General features: G+C 36.8%; 1 protein-coding gene across 1 annotated transcript in view; it reads right to left on the bottom strand.

Moving 5' to 3' along the window:
- The window catches only part of ADAMTSL1 (ADAMTS like 1), a 458,108-nt gene that overhangs the window by 320,984 nt on the left and 110,794 nt on the right, over positions 1-26,330 (bottom strand). Inside the window, exon 2 of the mRNA XM_050913597.1 lies at positions 18,385-18,504. Within this exon, the coding sequence (XP_050769554.1) occupies positions 18,385-18,504 (120 nt within the window). The remainder of the gene's footprint in view (positions 1-18,384; positions 18,505-26,330) is intronic.

Here is a 26,330-nt window from a genome sequence, read left to right on the forward strand (position 1 = left end):
TCCTGCCAGCAAACCTGCTCCAGCACAGGCTTCCCATGGGGTCAGAGTCTCCTTTGGGCATCCACCTGCTCCAGTGTGGGGTCCTCCATGGGCTGCAGGTGGATATCTGCTCCACCATTAACCTCCATGGGCTGCAGGGGGACAGCCTGCCTCACCATGGTCTTCACCACGGGCTGCAGGGGAATCTCTGCTCAGGTGCCTGGAGCACCTCCTCCCCCTCCTTCTTCACTGACCTTGGTGTCTGCAGAGTTGTTTCTCTCACATATTCTCACTCCTCTCTCCGGCTGCAATTGCTGTTGCACAGGGTTTTTCCCCCTTCTTAAATATGTTATCCCAGCGGTGCTACCACCGTCGCTGATGGGCTTGGCCTTGGCCAGCAGCGGGTCTGTCTTGGAGCCAGCTGGCATTGGCTCTATCAGACATGGGGGAAGCTTCTAGCAGCTTCTTACAGAAGCCACCCCTGTAGCCCCCCTGCTACCAAAACCTTGCCTACCAAACCCAATAGAAATGGATATGTAGAATACATGCCACCTTTTTCTTCATTTATCCTGCAATTATTCTAGTTCATAAAAGCAGGTGTATCTATGAAGTTCTCATTCTGCCGTTTCTTCACAAAAGTGCATTCAGAGAGTGATTCTTATTTCTACAGGCTGAGGACACAATTGCACAAGCATGCATGTGTTCCCCAAGACGAAGGATTCGAGTTCCATTAAGACTCCTTTATCTGGGCTGCCTTCTGAACTGCAGGTTGCAAATGTAATAACATTCTCTGCTGGCTTTTAAATTCATTACTGAGGGGTCTGATTTCATGCATTAGCATGTTCACACTCCTTTATCACCAGCCTCATCGTTAGGCACATTTACACAGTATTCATTGCTCTTTATCCAGGTATTCCTTCAGGGCATTGACCACCTTTTGGAATTTCATCATTTGTGCTTAAGTTCCACATAAATCAGTCAGAAAAATATCAAGGAATTTCCCATATCCATTGCTTAAGACATTTAGAACTAGGCTGGGTAAAACATTTGACAGTATGCTGAATAAAGTACTAAATAATTCAATTTCCTGCAGTGGAAGTGGGAGTGATAAGATAATCTAATGTAGCATCTCCTGTCCAATATCCATCGTTTCTTGAAAACTAGTGCTTTAAAAAAATCATTCCTTAAGGCAGCTGCTTCTCAGCATTGCTTGATTTTTTCCTTTTTTTTTCTTTTCTTTTTAACATTAAGACTATTCATTTCTCAGTTTGATGGCACATTTTTAAAATACTTCTATTAACAGCAGTCTTTTTTACTGCATCTATCTTCATTAATCTCCATTATTATCCAGTTATATGTCTCTAAAGCACTCAGCCCCTCTGCAGCTCAGAGGGCAATTCACACCATATATCACTTCACACAGTCAGTTATGACATTGCATTTCTCAAGAGGAGGAAAGGGAAAAAGATTCCTGCAGTGAGATTTTCACTTGTAGCCCTTCCTGGATATGCAACAGCAACCAGCAGACAGTAAATCTAGTATCTGGGAGTCAGACTTCTTTGCACAGACTGTATTTACAAATGCGTATTTTTTTATATAAAATGAACAAAAAAACCCTAATGAAGATAATAAAATTACAGTTGAAAACAAAACCAGTGTCATATAATCCTTTAAAAAGATACCTGATGTTAAATGGACTTGTCATTTTACAGTTTTGAAACATTGAAAAACTTATAATTTTCTTTTCTTTTAAAGATTACTCTAAAACTTTTGAATTGCGGTTCTGCAACCCCTAAACTTGCTTTGCCAAAGAATCATTAATGTTAAATATCTTCCATTATTTTATGTATACCAGTACTCATTAGGAAAAATGCATATACTATTGATAAAGTTGTAAAGACAATGTCTTTTAGACAACAGAAACTGTACTTTTTGATTTTGTGACATGTTTTATATTTTCTGAAAAAGCCTATTGAACATTGCAGATGGCAATTGATAGGTGTTATTGTTTAAGAAATTATGTACTTGAATTGGTATTCCAATCATGAATGTTGTACTTTTCACTCTCTTCTTTATAAAATCACCTGACAAATTATTGTAATAAACACTGTGAACAGCATGAACGAGGTTGATTTTATGGCATCGTTTATCCTAAAGATGACACATGTGGAAAAACAACCATACTCAGAACTGGATCAACATAATCTTGTGTTTGCAATATGACTTTAGAGGTTGAAATAAGTCTGCAGGATTTTTTCCTGCTTTCTGATTTCTGCTGCTTCCATTAGGCCAAGCATTTCCACTGTAGAGATAGCAACTGTGTGCTGGAGTGATACATAGTGTTGGTCATGCTATTTTGGTCCTCATCACAAGGCAAACCATCCATCAGATCTAGGGATAAGCTCTATGATGACGTGGGGCATTTGACACACCTGTTCCTCACCTGACTGTCATACAGAGGACGATAAAGGAAATCGGCAAATGGCAACACAATAATGGACAAAGAACAACAAGGAATAAAAGTGTACCAATACGGGTGGGAGCAGAAGTCACATTATCACATAAGACTGTAGCCTGGATGTAGAAGGAGGAAACATGCACTTGAGCAAGGATCCCAGGCAGCACAACAGACAGGATATAATTTCTAATGCACAAGAAAAACAGACTTTTAGGGGTGGAGGAATCTCTAAAATTGGAGGTTCCCACCCTGGGGACTTGCAATTATGACTAGAATATAGCTGCTGAAAAGTATTATACACGTTGCAAAGACAAGAACAAAAGCAAAGGTGTATACACAATATATCAATGATATCCAACTGCCTTCTCCCACTTTCAGGTCACTGTCATCTACAAATCTTATCCCGGAACACTTCCTTTTGCTAAAATTTGTTCACATTGATTAAAATTGTTTACCCATAACATCACTTGGTCATGATAGCTTGTAAAAGAACAAGAAGGGACATGGCGTCTTAAAAAAGACATTAGCTCAGATCAAAATGTTCTCAGGTAGGGACAATCAGGGCTTGGTTTTGGATATGGAGTTTTGCAATGTTACTGGAGGAACTGATATTAATAGGAATTCTGTCACTATGGGAGGCTATCTTTCCAAACATGGATAGTTACTAACAACAGGACACTGAGATTTCTGGATGCAGCATCTCAGAGAGTTCTTCACCAATGAATCACTAAACCTGTAAGAGGAAGTGCTATTTTAAATCTGGTAATTTAGACAGAGAAATTATAGAACTTGTAATAGAAAATAGTCTCATGAAAAAATAGACAATTGTGCCCTTCCCATTAGGCTTTGTGAAAACAATTTGAAGAGGTTCTTCAGCCTATAACTAATAAATACAATAACGTGAATAAATACAATGAAATAGACAAGGTAAAAAAAAAAGAAAGGACAGTTCTGCAGTGACGAGGGAATTGAGGTGAAAGAATGTTTATATACAGCTGGGAAATCACATAAAGATTTTTTGTCCCATAAAGAAAGGTGATATAGAATATGAGGACAAAGTTAAAATTGGAAACAGGACTCATGACATGGAAAGGAAAGCAATCATTAAGGAAGAAGTCAGTAGTTTAAGGCACTCAACTCAGAAGGCAGAAAGCTATCCATCCATCCCACCAGATCAAGAAGTTTAAACAATGTAAAAAAAAAAATCTGTCAGAGTAGTCTTATCAGATCTATTTTGTAAGATAAATGTAAAACACAACATAAGCGAAGTTGGAAATAACATTTCTAACTATCACAGTAATGAGGCTTTGGAATAACCTTGCACTAAAAACAGCATAGCAAACAAATTGAATATTGATGAGTCCTGAGAGGTTTATAAAATGAATTACAGGATGATGTTTCCTGCTACAGGGGGTATATTCCATTCATATATTTCTTTTTTGTCTTTCCCCCTTGTTATCTTCTTGCACTAAATTTGAAGATAGTTTGCTCAAAAGGAAGTGAAAGGTACTTTTGGCATGCAAAAGTCTCACAGAAAATTGTACTCAAATATCCTTAACTTTACTTGGGTCCTATACAGAGTTTCAGAGATGAACTATAGGACTGGCATTTAGGAAATAAAATTTAACACAGAAATGACTGAAAAAACCAGATGTAGAAACCGGCTAAATTGGTTAACACAGATCCCACTTTATATCCCACAGAACTAGACAATCTCTTAAGAAGGGAAAGAGAAGAAATAGCAGACAAAGAGAGCCCAGACATATCCAGAGGGAAAAAAAGGATAAAATAATCTGAAATTTTTAACAAGGACTTAAGAATTGGTGTAAAATAAGGAAGAAAAAATGATTGATAGAGAGGTAAATAATAAAAAGCTTTTTTTTCTTTACTGTTTATTTATTTCAACCTGTTTCTAACTAATATCAATATAAAAAAAATAAGAGGGGATAATTTCTATCTGTGTTCACGATACTTTATTATTATTATTCATGTAATAATTAGGAACAATATGTTCATAACCATACATTTATACAGAATTTCACAAGAGAATAAGATAGAGTTTCTTTTCTGCAGAACTCAGGTAAAAGTCAAGGACAAATTCCTTTTCCTCAAACATATCTCTTAACTGGAATGATGTCAACCTGATGGTGCTCTGTAACCTTTACCAGCCAATGGGCAATGTATTTTACTGTAGGCCTCAGTGAGGACAGTATCAGAAGTACTTCTTGTTATTATAAGCAATGGCTTCCAGCTAAAATAATATCCAAGATCCACAAGCTGCTTAACTACATCTATAAAAATTACAACAAAAAGAAAGCAAAAGATTGCCCATAAATATTATTGTTAATGGTAATCTTCTGATTTTTAGTTGGCTAATGAGGGCAAAAAATATTGCAGGTGGCTAATCTGGTATGTGAGGTCATTTTCCATTGCAGATCTTAGTCCATATTTAAAAAAACCCTCTCTCTCTCTTCCTTTTTTTTTTTTTTTTTTAAATAATTGCGATACTGTTGACTCCATAATGGTAAGTTCCAGGACATCTATTCATTGCTTAATGTAATAGACGTGCTTCTTTTGGAATTTTTTTTTTAATTTGGAATTTGCTTCACTAAGCCACTAGTACATTCTAACTCCATATTATTATCTCTTCTGTAGCTGAAAGATAAGTACACTTAAAATTTATCTGAAAACACAGATTAGGGATAATTATAATATTTATCTTTATATTACATTTGTGTCTAGCAGTATAAACAAATATTTACTGCTATATAAATTTATGTCTATATAGAGATACTTAAAATAAACAAATATAAATATGATTATTTATATCGATGCTTTTAAACTATTAGTTTAACCATTTAGGAAATTTAAAACTACTCTGTTCTTTGTAAATTTAATATAATCAACATTAACTGTATGAAGAACCATAAAATCAATGAAAGAGCTAAGAACAATTAAAAGCATGTGTTTATATTACATATCTCAAAGAAACATGCATAGCTAAGTAGATAGAAATATTCCTCTTCTAACTTTCATCTTTTTCTGTTAAAAAAACCAAACCCATACCTCTATCTGTTTAAACAGAAGGCTGTGACCACACAGCTATATAGGGGATTATCTGTGTGGAACAGAAGACAGAAAGATATGAACCATAACTATCAATTACATTTAGATTTGATATTGGGAATGTAGCTTTAGATGTCAGCACTCTGTCTTCTAATTAAGAGCAATGGCACATCTTCCCTAGTGGCGTGTAGTTCTTGTCACTAAGAAACAACATGCTTTATCCTCAAAGCTAAAAGCAATAATAGGCTTCAGCATGTGCATGTACTTCTGCAATCCTTTGCAGCCCAATGTGTATTTTGTATTCGTTCTATAAGGCAATTTGTTGGAATTTAGTATGCTCTGGTTTAGCCTACAGATTACATTCTGCAGTAGAAAAATTACCGTCAGATAAAGACCTCAATAGCAGAAGTAAAACCAGAAATCTTAGCCTTATTTTTCACAAAAAATTTTGAAGCAAATCCAAGTGAAAAAAGAAAAAAACAACCACAAATAACACCACCATTGGGGCCTAAACAGAAAACAGCAATGCAGGAGAGGGTCACATTTGTTAATTAGCTGTTCTTTTAATGATCCATTAATATAACAAGATACATATTTAGTGATAATGATACTGTAATGTTTCCTGGGCTTATGCATATTCATGATTAAAATATCTCTTTGTCTAAACCATTTGCTCCCTGATTCTGGAGTCCCTACTTTATACATATTTGTCATTTCCGCATGCAATGGGTGTTAGCACTTCTACCAGTAAGTTAGCATGGAACCACTGCCAGTGATTCCTTTTGCTTATATTGCAGCTCTCCTAAAATACTAATATACTGAAGTCTTCAGTTGGTAGCTGCTGATGAACACAGAATGACAGCCTGTGAGACTGACTAAATTCATGATGCAATGTTGTGATTTTAAGCAATTTATAACTAGACAGTTAATTATCTGTTATTCCTGCCTATACTTTCATACCTGTTCCTATTGGACCTTCTGTGGACAGCAAAGTTATGTTCAGGTGACTATCTTGGGCACCGCTATTTACATTCCAAAACTATTTTGTTTGAACAGCATATATTCTTGAGGGCATGGCTGCCATCCAGGAGGACCTTGACAGAAATTTGCCAACAGGAACATCTTCCCCGGGAAGGCAGAACCCTGCAGGGTGCAGGCTGGGGCCAGTGGGGCCAGGGAGCAGTTCTGGGGGATGGCTCTGGCAGGCAGTGAGCTGAGCAGGGGCCGCCCATGTACTTGGGCAGCAACAAGGGACAACATTGCCTCGGGATATGAGAACAAGACAGCCCCAAGAGCCAGGGAAGGGATTGTCCCCTCTACACTGTGGTCATGCAACCACATCAGGAATATCACCCTGCATGCAGGAAAGACATCAACAAACTGGCTGGAGGTGAGAGGAAGCCACCAAGGCAGTGGGGCTGGAGCCCTTGCCCTGCAAGGAGAGGCTGTGGGACCAGGGCTGGTTCAGCTGGAAGGAAGGATGGCTTCAGGAGCACCCAACAGCATCCCTGGCACTGATGGGAGGGGATGGAGGAGAGAGATGGAGCCGGGCTCTTCACAGCAGTGCGTTGAGGGAGGGTGAGAGGCACAAGCTGAAACAGGAGAGGCTCAGGCTGGAGATAAGGAGAAGCTTTTCCCCAGGAGGACAGCCCAGCAGTGGAGCCGGGGCCCAGGGAAGTTGGGATGTCTGCTGCCTGCGGAGTTTCACGCCCCAGCTGTGTGAAGCCCTGAGCAGCCTGGTTTGACCACCCGCCTAAGCCTGCTCTGGGCAGGGGCTGGGACTGGAGACATCACCAGGTCACTGCCAGCCTATGTGAGTCTGTGGGTCTGTGATTCTTGCTGAGAAAAAACAGTAATTAGGCTTGTTTTCGGTTGGTTTATAGCATCTAGAATTAGAGTGATCCTGCCTCCCAGTATCTTTCCTGAGGTACTTGTCCACTTTCCTCATGCAGCAGAGTTTGCCTTGATGCAAGTATCTGCCCCAAATCCTCATATGCTCACCTGTTTTTTTTGTAGTACCAGACTCACTGCCTCTTTCCACTCAATCCTTAATGCCTTTCCATTCATCAGTTCATCAGTTCAATTAATTTATGGCTTGTTTATTATTTCCTGTTACTAAGAACATTGCCTGTTCCCTACACCTTCCCAATCTCCTATCTCTTTTTTATTTCCTGTGACTACCTAATTTCCTAACGGCCATATATCGTCACAAAGACTGAGAAAAACATAGAAAATGAAGACACAGAAGATTCTGCCAAAGAGACCTGAACATGAAGTCAATTGCTAATATATCATTATTCATATCTACACCACCAAGTGAATGCAAATTAAGCAACTACGAACTATCATAAAGTTAATTTTACACGTCTATAAGGATTTAAACACACAATTTTCCCTCTGCTATAAATTGTGCAAGGTCAGTGGAGCTTGCTAAAGTGATTTTTCTTCCATTCTGTATGCCAAGGCTGATATACAAAGGATATAGCACAAAATAATTTTGCTAATGTTATTTTGCATAGTTTCTCATGGACACTGAAGGAAACTAAATGACTGAGCTATATCTGCATATGATAATAGTGGGAATTTCCAGCACTATGTTGAAATGTGGATTTGGTTAAATACAACACCAAGCAAACACATTTGTTAACACAATTAAAACAGTTTTTTGGAAAAAAAGAAGTAAATGTCTGCATAAGTCAGTGAAGACATATTCCTATACTGTGAATTCATAATTTTTATTAAAGTAGCAATTTAAATTAAAATGCAGCTCTGTTTTCTGAAGTTCAAAAAAGCCTATGCTATGCACTAAGCTTAGCAGACTATCAGTTCAGAAACAAGGGGACAGAGCAAATACCTGCTCAATATACAGTATTTTGTCTTTACAATTTTTCTTTCTCTCTCCCTTCATTGCTCCTTTTCAAGCAATTTCATCAAAGCAGATCACTAATTCATCTTGTTGGATTTTGAAACCACGAAAAGCAAGTGGTTTTGAATTAATAATTAAAAATTCACTCATTATTACTGACAATACTATACCTAAGTTCTATTTCAGATAGCAGGCTTCCAACAAATCCACCAGCTGAAGACAAAGAGGTAAAATCGGCTGATTTTTTGGGGGGAGGGGGAAGGGGAATGGAGAAATAAAAAGCTCGTATTGCTGCTTCTGGAATAAATCACTCCCATATTTTCTTCTCTGTAGGTTAAAACCAAAGAGAGAAAAATTCATACACACATATTCCAAACTCTGTGGATCCAACTTCACTACGCACCAACCACTGTAGTTTCTAAATAGACACAGCGTATCCAATATACCTCGTAGGTACTTAGGCACATTTCTTAATATATTTAAAAAATATTCTATTTGATTGATTTAAGATTCATATATGGAAGTCAGAGTGCTTCATCAAGATTAATGTAAAAAAGGTGAAAAATCCTTCCACAACCCATTTTATCACAATTCCAGTTTAAATCATAGACAACTGAAGGCAAAAAAAGTTTATCTCTGATGAAGATAACACAACTGGTCAGCAATGCATGCAGGAATGAAAGTCACATCATACCTTTCTTGCAACACAAAAATGCAACAGAATTTTTTCCACAGGATGGGAAAGAAGTAAAAATTCTCATCATCTAGAAGATTGCGTCTAGAATTTTCAATGGCAAGTGAAGGAACTGGCTCTGAGTCCTTAGACCACATTAAACCCATCTTTTGCTCCCCATAAATTCTCAAGAAAATTCTTGGTCCAGGTCTTAGTCCAGAAACTGCACGATGGGCAAAGTGTCCAGCACTGAAAACTGAATTCAGTACACAGGGAGTGGTCAACAGATTTATATCTGTGATCCATTACAGCATAGGGAAAACTCACCTCTGCATAAAAAGAACTTTCTTAGGGGTGAGTACTATACTGAAAAATGAATTCCTGGAGGGATGATACCTCACCCTTCCTTCTTATCCAAACCTCACTATCTTCTGGTGCTAATGCAGATTCATTCCTATCTTCATCATAAATAGGAATGATAATAAATACCTATTATAATACATTCATATTCAAAAAAGAAGATTGTTCCAGTGCCCACACTATTCCACCTGAGGAAGAGGGAAGAACAAATATCGTTGGTACTGAAGGAGATCAGGCAAGAATGACACAGAGCAAAAACCTACATGGAACAAAAATAAGCTTCCCATTCAAATAGTAATCTCTCTGTAGAATGATAAATAACTAATACTCTTTGGATAAGACATTGTAGGCGTAAAAGGTTGTACAAGATGATGCAAAAATTCAATACATTTATTTTGAAAGCACACTCCAGCAAGAGTCCCTGTGTAGCAGAAAAAGTATTACAGTGGATTGTCATTTCAAGGCTAGGTACTACATGTCCTATATCTTGTAGCACAATTTTTCTGGTAAACCCACTGTTTAGACTCTACCAATAATCTTTTGCTGCTTGCTTTCCCAAAAGTCTGCAAAAATTCTGGTATGATCAGACTGACAAACATCTTGTTATAAGGCATAATGGAGTACAGCCAACATATTTGGTTACAGGCCTGCACTACTAATCTGAAAGCTACAAGCAAGGAAGAGAAGCCATGGAAAGCATACAAGAATAAAACTGAAGCTGACTTGAATGTAATCTTCAAATAAGGATTTAATAAGACAATTATGGAATGTTAATTAAAAATGCCAACAGATTAAACACATTCATCATGATTTAACAATTCAATATGTGGCAACTGATTATTGAAACCACATTGTGCTTAATGGTACTGCAATTGAGGATGAGCAATTTAGGATTTATTCTGATTCTGTGGTCATCCATTCATAGCTTTTCAAGTAATTACCATTCTAAATCTAGATATTAGGAGCAGAGTAAATGCTACAAAACTGTTCTGCAAGCAGCCACTTGATTCTGACGATGTATGGGCTTCACCAGGTCTACAAACCCACTTGGTGATTTCTTTATCTGAACATGGAAACATATGAGTTTTGTCTGTAGGTGTGCTTGTACAAAGTCACTTCTAAAAGTTTACGCTCTTGAATACAATCACTGTAAGCTTTATGGCAACAACGAGACGAGGATCACATTAACTTCCTTAAAAAAACCAAACAAACAAAAAAAAAAAAAACAAAAAAGAAAAGGAAAGAGACCTAGGGAAAGGGAAACAGACTTTCTGGCACTGACAGTGAAGATATTAGAATCCAGGCCTTCTGATCATTGGTGTAAACTATATACTTATCCACCAGTGCTTTTTGCTGATACTGGAGTTGGCAGTGTCCTACTTAACACAGTTCAGGAGCAGGAGTTTCCAAAACCCTTCATCAGTGTCCTAGACCAGAGGCAACTCAATAAACCAGGCCAGGATATGATGGCACACATGACAGCTAGGAAATATGCAGGCATACAGACTTACTTTTAGGTCAGAAAACTAAATTTAGACTCTGAACCCTGCCAGTGATTTTTCAGTAGTATAATTTTTCTAGGAATAATTCCCTGGCGTAGCTTAGTGTGACCCAAAAAGGAAAAAGTTGAAGCATTTTTAACATTCTCTAATCCCTCCGATGTGCTACCTCTCCCTTAGATAGTCAAAGCTCCCTAGGCTGGATTCTCCAGCCCTCATCCTCAGGAGGCAGCCTGGGCCTGTGTGAACAGGGAATGGAAAAAAATAATCCCCCTTTCATTTGCAGTGATGCTGAGAGGCATTGACCAAGGGTGGAGGACTGCCAACAGAGTCTCTATTAACTGTAAGAGGCAGTGTTGATCCTAAAGTCTCTGTGCCTATATTCAGTGCAGCTAAGAAAGCTATGTACAACTGGAAAGCAAGAGAAATGTTCTTGAAAAGCCCGTGGTCCTAAAGCATCACAGGCCATAGTTCAGAAGTGTCTTTATAACTACTGGAAAAGCAAAACTGAAAAAATAAGCTGTGACTTGTTCCTCTACTATGTTTCAGACAACTTAGTAGTGAGCATTTGCTAAAATATCTACATTACTTCAGACTTCTGAGACTCATGTTGCAAACATGGCATCTAGATAGGCATATGCACATTATAGAGGGGTATGTGTGTGTACTTATATCTGCAATTAGCTATGTATGGCATATATGTATTATATATACACATACAAAGAAAAAAAGAAACGTAACAGAACTTCAAAGATATACCAGCCAAACACAGAAATATGAAGATATGAGGAACGGTAAACTTGCAAGCAGCTGAAGCTATGCAACCACATTTTTTGCTAGCGTGATCAGTTAATATTTATAAAAAGAAAATCAGTAAATATTTGCCTAGCAGTAGAAAAAGGTATTCTTAGTCAAGGATGTAATCTAAGTCCAACAAAAAGGAGCACTTTCCTCCAAAACGTTTAAATGAGCTGCTCGTTTCATCATCACTAGTTGTTAAAAGATTATAGCTCTTTTCACTCATGCTTTGCTTTCTATAGAACAATTAGAGGTGAAATTCATGACCTCAGGTAGAGGAGGAAGTTCGGAATACCTCAGGTCAGTATCCTGTCTTCCTTGCTATAGACCTTTTATATTGTTCTTTCGTCTACTTGATGCTTACCCTTCACCCACTGTACCTTAATTAATAAATTCCATAAAAAATATTATATAAAATTTGCCAATGATATAAAAAAGAGGAATTGCACCTTTTAGCAAGTGAGACCTTTTAAACAGTGATGTTGAGTGTTTCCTTTAAAAAGCTAGAACTATACATATTTTGAGTGTAATAATGCTTGTTAACTAACTTCCTTCATGAACTATTTACTCTACAGTTGCAATTTACAGTTTCAAAAGACCTTTATTAAAATGCACAGAAGCAAGACTTGCACACATAAAGAGCATCCCCATATTGTATTAGTGCAAAATAAGCTACTAGTTATTTGAATTAAAGTCATGTAGAGTCGAAACAGTGTAATGAAAAAAGTATTTCCAGTACTTCAGTGAAGCAAACAGAAAAGCTACTTAATCTGATGGAAACTAGGGAAATTTTCAGTTGTAGGGACGAGGTATCTGGAACAGATATTAATAAACTTAACTCTGTTTAAGTACTGTGGTAGACCAAACAGTGTTCTATATCATTACACAAACAATGGCTTAGTTGTGTTTCGATTTTTCATTTTCCTAATGTGGGCAAGGCTAATAACTCAGTCTTTCTAAAAACAGCCTCCTTTCCTCCTGCGTCAACTCCAGCACTAGATACAGTCACGGGACAGTTTTGGCAGCTGTGGGACCTGGATTCAAAGCTTTGGAATGTATAATCTTTTTTTTCTGAGCAGTAGTGTCTTGATTGGCTTTCTAACAGAAAAAAAAAAAAATACAGGAACAGTTAGGGATCCAAAACATTCAATGGTCATGCTTCTATTTTTAAAGGGATGTAAATAATATCATTAAAAGGCGATCAGAAAAATGAACGAGAAAGCATTAGAACCTTTTGGTATCTGAGTATTTGTAGACATTTAGAATTAAGGCAAGTGGGAACTGCCAACGGTCCATCCTATTTTTTGTTTTTGATGATTCACAGATCTCTAAACATATTTAATACTATCCCTTTTTAAAACAGGTGAACCTTTAAGATAAAAACATTGATCAATTTAGAGTGATTTAGTCTGGAGGAAACAAGTAACAATTTTTTAAAGTATAGACTGAAAAACATTTCAAAACATTTGTGGCAGGAAATTATTTTCACTGAAAACAGTCCATGCTCAAAACGGCAAGTGGATAGGAGCAGTGATGAATGTGAATTGAATCATGAGACAGAAGTTTAACAAAATAATTTTTTTAAAGATTACTACGATACATGAAAGAACTTGACAATTATCAGTTGTGAGAAGAGTAACACAAAGGATGATGTTACCCAGTAAAATCAGAACACAATTTATCAGCCAGTGGCCAAGAGATTTTTCTAAACTGATGAAACAGCTGAGCCAGGTTATATGGAAGGAGAGAATCCCACTATCTGCAGTAAAGTTTCCATTTCACTGAAAAAAATGAAAAGGCTGCTCTCATCTCTAAAGATATGAGATTCCCCCACAGTAATGATGTTTAACCTGTGGCCTAGGGGCATCCTGTTGTTCTAAAGAAACCAAGTGGTTATGGCATGAAAGTGAGCTTCACAAACCATGTTCTGCCATGCCATGCAGCTGCTACAGGTGCCCTGTGAGAGGTCAGTGCCCTAATTGTTTCCCACTGCTTTCCTTACCACCCCAGACAAAGCCCCAGTTTGATTTGGAGGGCATTATTTTCCAGAGAACTCTTAAACAATTCCTGGTCTCTGGGTGCAAGCAGAAATTCAGGCAGCTCTGCTTGGCACCCCAAAATATTGAGGTCAATCTCATGGTTTTGCCAGGACAGACTCATGATTTTCAAATAATTGGGTTGGCAGCAACATATATAGGACTGTCTTAACTTGTACCACGGAGATCTGTTCTCTGCAAAGAGCAAATACAAGGTAAGGCTAGTCAGAGAAGAGTCCTTCCTATCATCAAAGCATTTTTCTTTATCTGTCATGTCAGCAGTTGCATGGGGCAGGCCCTGTAATTCCTGCGGTCTGGTAATTTCCCATCCCTAAGGAGCTCAAAGCTGGATTCCGCAGCACCGTTTTTTAACCATTTAGAAATACGTGATCTTTAGCTGGGAAGCTTGGAAATTCCTTAGTCAACAGGCTGGGCATCCTGTACTGTTACACATCAAATAATTTAGAATACAAAGGAAAAAAAAAAAAAGTGTGGCTCAAAAAATAGCATAAATAAAATGTTCATGATATTTAAATTCTGCAAATTATCCCCTCCATCTGAAATGCATAAGCAATACACTGTAAATACCAGAATCAACTGTTACACAGGAAAAAAAACAAAGTTTAGACCCCATCTTAGATTTTCTTCATTGTACACAGGGCTTGCTTTCATTCTTACTTCTTAATGATGTAGAGAAAATCTAGTCAATAACTTTATCTCAGAATCAGACCTCAGCACAGAAAACTTTGGATCTTCATCTAAGTTTTTAAATAATTTCCCAGTACAACAGTTACTTCTTACAGAGCTGCCTCACGATTCATGAATCCCAAATAGTATTACCCCTGACTTTCAGGAACACATGAATAGGAACTTTCAGAAAATTGTAGGAGAATAATCTTTGGGATGTTCTTTAAACTAGGAATTGCCTTAACCCTAAGTTTTGTTTCCACTAAACATTCTAAATCCATGTGCTCCATTATATTTTAATTATTTTGCCCTAGTTCTTAAATTATTTTCAATATTTTTTCCAGAAAAAGAAAGAAAATAATTTGGGAATTTCCAGAAAAAGAAAATACCATAATTTAGGAATTGAGAGTTTCATACCTCAGTGGCTTCCTTTGAACAATTTTGTTAGTGTAATCCCAGCTATTGGCTATGCACAAATGATAAAAATATAGATCTTCCTCTGACTTCTAGTAATTTCCCCCCCTGAAGTTAATGATGGTAGAGCTACATGAATAGTCTTGGGTTTTAGTGCTGATATTGAAATGGAAACTCTAAAATCTAATGGCTACAGTATTAAGAGGCTAAATTATATTATTCGCAAGGATGGAAATACAGTTGAAAGATAAGGAAAGCACCTCTGTGAGCCATTTCAATGACCACAATAAAGCCTACAGATTGTAGAAACAGAGCATCCACTATGGTACAGCAAAAAAGTGACATACTGTTCTGTATTCTTCATTGGACATTGACTATCACAAGCTAAGATATTTGGGCTAACTTACACTTTTTGACACACAAGCTTGCAAACAATTGCTTAAAACTGTCTCACAAGCAGGCAGTGTATTTCCTCATTAAGCATATTTGCTGTAGTAACTGGTTACAAAAAACAAAAGCTCTTTTGATCTCTCCAACTTTTTCTGGGAATTGCAATGTATTATTATAGCACCATTGCTAATAGCTTTAAGGCATAGGCCGAGAAAGCTATACATGTCTGCTCGCTGACTGTGGCCATTCTCTCTTTTATACCATAAGATACTTATCTGGCACCTCTGGAAATGCATCTCTTCTCCCAAATGGTTATGGAGTTCTGGGGATATTACTTTTCAGCATCAGAAGTGAAACAACCTTTTCGGATGCTCTCAGCTACCCACAGAAATAGTCATACATGGTCTTTTTTTGAGGATTGAAGACACGTTATTCAGACAGTAACTTCTAAGCCTGGATCAGCAGCCTGAATTTTCCCAGAAAGCATCAAATCAGCTCATGTCATCATCAGGGGAAAATACAAAGGTTAAAGATTTTTATAAATGATAATTAAGACACTAGTTGCACAGCTTTCATTGACGCTCTGTGCGCACACTGATTTTGAAAAGTTGCAAACAGATAAACCTACCTTATGTTAGTCACAGGACTCCTAAAGGGAACCAAAGCGGGAGATTTATTGGGGAAGTATGATAAAAGAGGCTGTTTTCTTTGTGTCTCATTTGTTAGAAAAACATCTTTGCAGTAGATTTTCATGTTAGGTATACCATGATCACAGTGGAAATTACAGGAAAAAAAGGATTGGTCCTATGAATGGAGAAAGATTGGTCCTGAATTATAGCTTGTGCTTTCTGTTCTGGAAAACTACCTATCTTTGCCTCTGCAACATTTTTTGTACAACTCCAGCCAAGCCACTTCTAGCATTTTTTCTGATACATTAGTAATCATGTACTCTTTGTTCTTGTAGATGCCTTACCCGTTATCTTCAGCTTGATAGACAAAGATGCTGAGCACTCATGATTGCATCTGAGGTCAACAGTTCCCTTCTGAACTTACTGCTGTCATGTGAGGTGAATTGAAAAAAATGGATCCCTGTGTCTCAGACAGAGCACTCAAGAAAAGTAGATGCTTTTGACATTAATGTCTGTGAGACTACATCCGTAAAATAGGAACAATATCCTGTATATGCCACAGATATTTAGGAAAACAAATTCACTAATATTTAAGAAACAGAAATATAGAATAAGTGCCAGAGAAAAGCCTTTGTTGAAATTAATGCTTGTCTTTGAAATAAAGTCTGCATAGCACACAGTAAACAAGTAATGAGACCACACATACATTTAAAAGATTTCAGGCAAAATATAGAAAAGTTACTTCAAGCTCTTCAATGCTACCTGTTCCCTACTGAGTCAGTCATGCAGAGAAAAGAGTATGTGCTTCTGTAGTTGAAGATGGTACCACAAAGAGATTAGGTTGGAATAAAAGTTCCTTAAGTCATACCTAAATGAAGATTGCAAAGTCATATTTTCTGTGTGATATTCTTTCAGTGTAGCTGTGTTTTCATACATACATAGCTGCACAGGAAGAAGATCACAGGAATGACACAGCATCCTTGTGAAATAATAATTAAAAACCCCCACTACCTTGAAGTCAAATCTATAAATAATTTGCAGAGTACTTTCTGCTCTTGTGAACACAATCATGATACAGTTATAAACAGGCATAAGACCAGCACAACTCAGAAAAACAACAAATCAATTCACTGGTACCGACAAAACAGTAATAAAATACTGCTTGCGTCTCTGGACCACAGAGAATAAATGGTTTTAATGAATAACAATTTCAGCTATACCTCCTCGATGAGTAGATGGGGATAGCAGAAGACTGGCACTCTCTGTTCAGTGAATCTTTATTGTCCTGGCAGTAAAGTAGTTGCTTGATACAATCCTGAACTGCCATAAAATTACCCACAGTGGTAGAACAAAGTGTTGGTTTTGCCTGATCTGAAATCTCTTCTGGCAGTTGTAAAGCACTAAGGATAACTTGTCTGAGAGCAGATGGATTAGCACAAACACAGTGGATTGTTTAATACCTTCACTCCTTTTGTTAACTGGATTCTTTGACCTGAGCAACAAGACTTATCAAAAGACATCCACCCCATCCATCCAAAATCCTGGCTCTACATGCTCCCACCAATGATAATTGGCTAACATTCACTCATGCACTAAGAAAGGTAACTTCAGGCATTGCCCTCTGAGGCTATGAGAAAAAGTTGATTTAAAAGGCGGTGAGCGTGGCTGTGCCAACACTTAATTATTCTAGAATCACTTTACTTTTCTTTTCATATCCTATAGAGTCTTTATTTTGAACTTTAATCTCTAAAATACATCACCAATTCATGGTAATATCAGATGCTAATGCACCACCACTTCTGTTAAACCACAATGTGTTGGACATCATAATATATCAGCCCTTGAAAATACCAGACCTATAAATTTACTGCAGTTTAAAATCAGCTGGCTTGCTTTATTTCATATTAAAGCATGATTAAGCATGCCTCCCAAGTTCTTTACTTCCACATTCTTTTCTTCAAAAACATCAGACAATTAGCTACTAAACAGACATGAAATCCTTCAGACCTGAAACAAATATCTTGCCAGGCATATATAGAAGAGAGTGAAAACATATTTTTCATAAAACTGTTTTCCCCGTTTGTTACATTCCTTGGTGCATTTTATAAAATTATTCTTTTCAAAGCATTATTTACTTTTTACGTAACCTGTGAATTTAACTTTACTCATTCATATTTAATAAAAAATAAAATCCTTTTGCATGGGCAAATCAAGGAATGGTAGCAAATGAGACTGCCAAAATTCTGAATGAGAAAAATTTTCATTAGAAAGCAGAAGACAAATCTGTGCTTCTTTTGAAAAAGTCTGTCCTTAAAATAATGAAACCTCATATGCATTTGACACCTGTCCTATGAACAAGTCTTTATTTACATGGAATTTCCAATATTTTTAGGGTGACATTTTTATGTAGCAAATCTGATTTTGTAACTTTCCATAAATTGATGAAACAGAATGAAAGACCTGTCACAAAAATCTGTATTTCTGCAAGCATTTCTGATCAAATATTTTACAATAATAGAAGATTCCTACCGGATCTTCTGTTTTGTGGTTGTTCAGCAAATCAGATAGGAAATCATCATGAAGACTTTCTCTCCGAATCAATGTAAATTCACGTAGGAAAACTGCTCCTTGATTTTGGTCTCCACAAACCTAGAAGGAAAACATGATATTAGGAAAAGCAAAATTTTAATTCTGTCATAGACACAATCATAATATCCAGATAAATCAGACTGGAAGATTAAAATGTCCATTAATGGTCCTTTGCCTTCCGTTACTAAACTCATTCTAACCAGTCAGGATTGCCATTAATGAAAACAAAGACATGCATTTAAAGGAAGTCAGTAAGTTAATGAATAACTGCCATTTACATGAGATTCTGTTGTAAAATAAGTTTCTATGTTGTTACAGTTATGGTCTATAAGGCAGTTAACAGTTAAAACCTCTTTTGTGAAATGAATCAATATTTAGAGAGTATTTTTAGTTTTTGGAACAGATCATGTTTGTCCAGCATTTTGACTGCTTTATCATAAGAAGTTAGAGTTTAAAAGTTCTGAGGGCCAGAAAAAAATTATATATAAGTACTTTGGCTAGCAAATTTAAATATGCACATGCATTCAAAATAATTCAAACTAACTTTACACCTATTGTTTTCAAGTTTAGGAAGATATATAAGCTACTTGAGAAAGAGGTTGTTTCTTCAGTAAGTGTCTAACCAATACCTGTCAAAATGTCCTAGGTACTGTTATGGCGTTGTTATCGTTTTTGGAAATAAATAATGAAAACAAATCCACATCATTCTTCATCCTCCCACATCCTTTTTTCCTTTGGTTATCCAAGCCAAAGAATGATATTTTTTTTTTTAGGTATAAAGTAAATTTTAAGTGTTGGAAACCAGTGAAATATCGGGGAAGGTTTTTTTACATATTAATAGAATACGTTGCTTTTCATTAGACTGACTATAAAGAATTCCACTACAGGTGAAATATCCATAAAGGTTGTTAACAACCAGAAATAGGAAGTATATTAGCAACTGGAAATCTAGTAGATTTTTCAGTTTTCAGCACTTCACAACATATTTTGAAGGTGGCTCATCTTGAGAGAATAGTATGTTTCATCAAAATGGCTAAGTATTTGACAACAGAGACTGCAACTCTAGTATGAATTAGGCAAGTTTAACAATTGTAAAAATTTATTTATATGAGATACTGGTTTATTTTCTGATAAAGATGTGTGAGATACACGTGCATGGTAATTGTGGAGTTTGGAGTTTCTGGTTAACTTTTTCTGTTTCTCCATCTGAAGGACAAGATACTATAATCAGGAATGGTAGATACGGTATTTCCTCACGTATTTAAGATAAGCATAGGACTTATAAATGGACTGCTGTTATTACTCACAACTGCTGTATTACTAAATTTATTTTACTAAGAAGCAAGTCCATGCTCTGCTGCTTTTATTATGACTATTTCTTGTATTCATCCTTCTGCATAGCCAGATGCCATAGTTATCCTGGCTCTACTTATCCTAGCTAAGAAGTTCAGTGAAAAAGAAGGGCCTGGGAGTACCATGAATACGATGTGTAGTGTCCAGGGGGAGGATGAAGTATGGATTTGCCTTGCCACTCCCTACAAGTGAGTTGGTATTGCTGTTTGGGAGGAGGCAGTCCTCCCTGCCAGCTGGGAAGTGAGATCAGAGGCTGCTGCAAAGCTAGTGCAGCTATAACGGGGTCACTAGAAGGAGATGAGCTAATAAAATTAAAGTGGGGGATGGAAATATCTTAATATGAAGTGGGTAATGGGAAGAAGTAAGAGTCCCTGAATCCAAACTTTATACTGGTTAACATAGCACACTTTTTCTTTGACGTAGCCTCTTGTCTCTAGTAGAAAAATACAGGACACATAATTCTTTTGGTTGCTTTGAGCTCCCCTGATGTAAATTTTAAGTTAAAAAACCAACCAACCAACCAACCAAAAAACCTCAAAAAACCACTTTCCATAAAAGGAACAGAGTTTTACAAATATGGGGGTTTAAAATTTATACTTAGCTTCCCATCTTGTGGATAACGTTGAGAGATACACCCACTGATATTACTCTTATATTATTGAGTCATAGCAATGAATAATCCTCAGGGGTGTCAGAGGAAGAAACATGCATGTGTCCAAAAGAAAAAGAAGCCCTGCTACTGACACCTATTCTTTTTGTAACAAAAATTATGGACCGATCATTATCATACAAATAAAAATGTCCCTGAAATAGCTCGTATTTAATAAAAATGTTTCATCCCAGGAGTGGCAAAAAATGTTCAACAATAAAAGTTATTTCAAAAAAGGAAATCTGTAGTTTTATTTGACTTTTAAGTAACAGTCTCTACTTGTGATTTTAAGCACTTATGGTCAGCAATTGTAATGATAAAATTATGATTAATTAGATTTTCTTACAATTTTGTGCTTTTAATTTCAGATGTCAAATTACAAACAGTGTAAAAAAGTCACCTCCTCACCAATGATTCACCTTCCTACTTCACTTATTTTGGCCCTATACAAATATACCCAGATTCTGCAAAATCTTTTCTTTGCAAGAGCAGTCAGCTTCCTCTTGTTACAATTTCTAACTGGTTTTCAAAAAGAAACCAAACCTACTGAAGTACTGTGTTATCTTCCTAAGTTATCAATAGTTAAAATAAAGACTTCATAAAGAATGCATTTGCAGTATCAATAATCTCAATAAAGTATTGCTAATGTTTAAAACTTGACTATTTACCATACCAATATTAATGCTTTAACTGCTCATAATTACATGGGAGGGAAGTAGATGCCAAAGGCACTATTCAGGAAGAATAGACAGACCAAGAGAGTCGAAAAAAGACACTGGGAAACTGAGGATGAAGGAAGAAGATGAGAAATAAAAAACAAGAAAACCAGTCATGAAAGCATGAATTTATTTTGGTTTTTTACTTAGCAAATCTGAATGATAAAGTCTTGAAAAAAGGAGAGAACTGAAAAGCATGCAGTCATCTAAAAAAGGTTATTCTCCTCTTGATTTATATCATACACTTTTATGTTTTGAGCAGCAGTTCCTCCTGGGTTCAGTCTAATTTATACATCTGCTGATGAAACTTAGTCCTAGTAGAGTATGGCCATCCTTACCGAGAGAGCTGGAATCAATCCGTTTAAGATGAGTGTCAGTAAATTGGATTAATATCCGGAAAGACTGTTTTCCATTTTTCAAGTTTCCTTAAAGTCTTGGCTACATATATATCACCATTTTATTCTCTCAGGAAACCTATTATCATTGTAACACAGCCACCACCTCTCTCATCTCTGTTTCTTCGGTTTATGATCAAGTGAGCTTAGAAAACAGTCTCCAAAAATAAGGCAACTGAACCCTTCTTAAGCAGTGAGCAAACCATACGAAGAAAGAGCGGCCTGGCAGAAATCTGACCCTTAGCAGCAGCAATCATCCGCAGCAATATGCGGCTTTTCAAGAACCTGCAAACATTGGAAATGAGGTTCCACTAACGCATACATGAAGATCAAGAGCATAGCACCAAAGTTCCTCAGCATGAGGAAGCTATCTGGGTATTCAGATGCCCAACTGACATTACAAAGGAGACTTTTTTCAAGTTGAGGTGAGGCAAAATTCCAGCAAATATCTAAGCAATAATGTTTTTCTCATTTTAGCTCAGTTCCTATCTGTCTTAGATCAGTGCAAAAAATTATTTGCTCCATTAAATCCAGTGGTGTGAGTCCATGGGGCAGAAATCTTTGTGGAGTCAGGCAGACAAATACAGAATTAGAAAATAAAAGACCTAACACAAACCAGAGGGTGGAAGGATGCATCCCAGCCAATAGAGTCAAAGTTTTCTTGCACTTGAGTGCTGTCCTACTGTGGAAGTGTCTTCATTAATTTTGCTGTGATCAGCAATAAAGTAAACTGCTAATAATTCTTTGTTAGCAAGGTGTAATAGTGATAATTTGCTGAATTCAAGAGGCACAGAAATACAATATAGGCCAGGAATCTGATGCAAATGATCATGGTACCTTCGATAACACCTTTCTTAGCACAGGGGCCAAGGGATTCCAAAGTATCTCACTCACAAAGCAGAAATATCAAATGTGGCCTCAAATGTTTATAATTAACTATTTGGGCACATCCCAGGAGTAGTTTCAAGGTGACAGTTGCTCAGTTGAAGCTTTTCTTATTTTGGATATTCAAAGTCAAAAGCACCCAGAAAATTATTACTAACATCAAAACTTGAGGCAAAAAAATATGTACTGGTTTATTAAAAATGTTTCTTCTGACAAAATGATTTTAAAAATCAGGTCCTTTAAGCTTACTGGGTTTTTTTGAGAGGCCTAGAGTGTCTTGATAATGATAAGAAGGATTACTTTTCCTTATTAGTAGTATTCTTAGGCATGAATCTCTTGGATTTTATGACAGAAACAAATTAGAACATGAAGCATATGACAGAAATTAAGGTATTAAATACCAGAAAGGTAGCAATGGCATTTATAGTGAAGGATGAGGAATGCAGGCTTTTAACAAGCCAAGTTATTGTGCAACACCCTTTTTGGTTTAAACTCCACTCTAAGCAGCATAGCAGCTTGTGCATGTATTTAAACTCCGAATTACTCTCAATAAAAGCTATCAACAACATTCCACATTATTGCCTGCACGCTTCCAAGTGAAAGAGTGCCACACTTTTATATGGGTGACAAGAGCTTTACTGCATCCCTCAGCCCTGCAAGACACAATCATGTAAGAAGGAAAGGCATCCTAGAAGACTCACAGGTGTGTCTAAGCAGCTGCTAGCTGCCAAACGAACTTGAGCAGTACCACTGGTGCCTCAAGGAAATGTTTAACAAAATCTTATAGGGAGTTCTGAAATAAGAAAATTATTATCATTGCCTTTAATCTTCCATGGTTGTGTGCTGCAGTTTCGATCCAAATTTTCTTTGTTCTCCAAAATGGAATTAGGATGGGTAGAGAGGGTTACAAGCCCAATACCAGGTCCCAAATTTAGAAGCGATTATAGTCTGGCTCCAAATCCGAATTCTGAAAGCTGTTTGTCTTTACTAAAGTCCATGTAAGAACTGAAAATACGCAGAGATTTTACGGCCTGATTCTGCCACTGTTAATCATTCTGAACGCTTTTCATTCCTCCATGGAGAGCCAGAAAGCTATGCACAATTTAAAATCTATTCTGTATGTTTCCTTCTGGGAATTTCTTGGGTATGAGAACACTATTTTTTTCAGAGGAATACATGCAAAAGGAGATATTAACCGATTTAATTAAGGATTTCACTCTCCAAATGCTATGTTTCTGTATTACACATTAATACATTGATCCTTCGGAAGTGTTCTAAATTTTCCAAACAGATTTTCTAGGTCCCCATAGGGAAATATGCAGGCCCAGGTAATCAGAGAGGCTGTGTCAATGCATTTGTAATAGGGTTGACAATTTGAAGACTTTACTGTCATGAAGTCAGCTCTTGCTTTAAAACAAAGACTAGAAGAATCCAAGTCTAATGTGAATTGAGAGATAAGGTAGACTCCAAAACAAAAAATCTGATTTTTAGGCAGAGGTAGTAATACCTCCAGCTTAGATTTTTCTTTCTTTTTTACCATTGTATTCTCACAGATTGAACTAGGTCTGTGAAGATGACTGTTCTCCCCATGAAAACTCCCTTCCCTTCTATAAAATTTAATTCTGTTTCAATTCAGTCCAAATAAATGGTTTTCTTGCCAAAACAACAACAAGAACAAAACAAAAAAGCTTTTGTTTCTTTCATTTTTGTGAGGTCAGACAAGATGATCTGTTTCATTTCTAGGCCACTGTAACAGAATTAAAAAGGAAACTGTGGGCTATTGTAATAAATCTGCCACAGGTGATGAGGTTAAGTTCCCAGTGACCCCATAGCCCAGTGACCAATGTTCTCATTTGGGTGTAGACAACTTTCACATGAGCATCTCTGTTACTGGCATGCTGGACAGCCACCTACTGAAGTGGTGTCACTATATAGAAAAGATTTAACACCACGTGAGAAGGCAGGAGAAAACTCAGGTGATTGTACACATGACTTTCATGCAGTCACAACAAGTAGACAGCTTATAAGAAAGTAGTCAGATGCTCGGGATGTTCTCTGTGTTTTCCTCTCACCTTCAATTCTTTATTACCCTTGAAAGAAGTTCAGCATCTCCACTGAAGGTAGAAGAGACTGTTCCAGGTCTAAGCTAACTGCTATCAGCAGGATTTCTTCCTATCTTTCCTGTTAGTCTGGTTTGAATGGGAGTTCTTTTTGTTCATGCAGAATTTTTTTTGAAGGTAACCTTTAGAGGTTAGATTCCCAGCTTTCCTTGGCATGGATAGTTAGTAGCTATTTCTTGCCTTACAACTCTTCCATTTTATGGCTTTGATTCTCAGCTTGCTAACTTTCTTTTAAATGGAAGAAAGGGTTGTCTAGATTTATAAATTAAATCAATCCTAAACTAGCATTTTTCACTACTGCAATATCTTCTTCTGACGTCTCAAAATAGGATTGCATGTCCTGGGAAGGATAAATTATATGACAGAAACAAACAAACAAACAAATCTTTACCCTTGTGGAAAACGAATTTTTCCTGAGACCTGAATATCAACAATCTTGCTTTCTGATTCCAGTCTTTCCAAACAGCGATGATATTATTGTGTCTGAATTAACAGCCTGTCTCTTAGGAAACTGGCTGCTGTTTGTAGTGGTTATGTAGGTTTAGAATTTTTAAAGAGAGAAGGAGGTTCTTATTTGGCTTCTCAGAAGGTACTCACAAAGTGCCTCAAAATACAAACCCAAACAGCAATTTATTTCCCAAGCGAATGTTTTATTCAACAGTGAAATGTTCCCACCAGAAATCTTTTTGCTTGTCTTGAAATATATTTAATCTTTTTTTCTTTCCTCCCTGCCTTTCCACAGAGACTGAATTCATGATTATCTTAATGGTAATGCCCTGACTTCTTTTAAAGCTCTGTGAAGGAAATGTGGCTTTGTGCTAATTATTTTCAGTTCTTAAACAGCCACAATAGAAGAGTCTGGTTAATGTATTCATTGAAGGAATTATTTAAGCTCCATTTCAGTCTCTCATTATAAATGAACAAAAGAAACAAAAAGTGATTTGCACTCAAGAATTACAGCATGAAGTGTCCCTCAAACAAAACCACCAGCTACTAACATTTTGGACAGACATTAGCAATGATGGGGATAAATTTGTAAAGCATGCACACGCCTACACTTGACCCACAGTGTACCAACAAGGGAGAAAGCCAATATGGCCCCATTAAATGGAGTGGCAAAAATGCAGAATGCACAAAAACACAGCAATTCTCCGGCTGCCAAGCAACTTTAGCCAAAAAAGAAGATGGGAGGGGGGAAGCGGAGAAAGAACAAGAAATAAAGGGGGAAAAAAAAAAAAGAAGAGTAGACTGTGGGGAAAAAAGGTGAAGTCACAGAGAAGCAAACAAATCAAAGTTATACAATTCCTTTTAAATCCTGCTGATTAGAACCTTCTTTCTAGCTGTATTTAACACAAAATGCACAGACGTTAGAAAGCTTCATGAACAAGAGCTGGAATTCTATTTGAGAACATTATCTAGTTTCTTATTTACTGGATCCACAAGAGGTATTGAGATGGGTATATCTTATGTTCCTCAAGCAAGTTATTTTTTAAAAAATAAAAAAAACTACCATGGTTTGAGCAAGATTGTGTCTGAGTTCAAGCTAGATTTGCTTTCCAAAACATGCCAAACAAATACTGTTGTTCAAAATACTTGAAAGCAGACACACAAATTGCTATGTGACACACAATTAAAGGAAACCAAGACGTACAGTCTGGAGAACACATTTTCTGCCACTTGTTTCATTGCCTCCCTTGGTTGACCGTCAACAAGTAAGGAATGGTTAGTTCCACTGTCATTTTTCAAAAGATGAATCAGTTTTAAAATG

The sequence above is a fragment of the Gymnogyps californianus genome, chromosome Z, assembly GCF_018139145.2.
Source record: "Gymnogyps californianus isolate 813 chromosome Z, ASM1813914v2, whole genome shotgun sequence".
Taxonomy (NCBI): domain Eukaryota; kingdom Metazoa; phylum Chordata; class Aves; order Accipitriformes; family Cathartidae; genus Gymnogyps; species Gymnogyps californianus.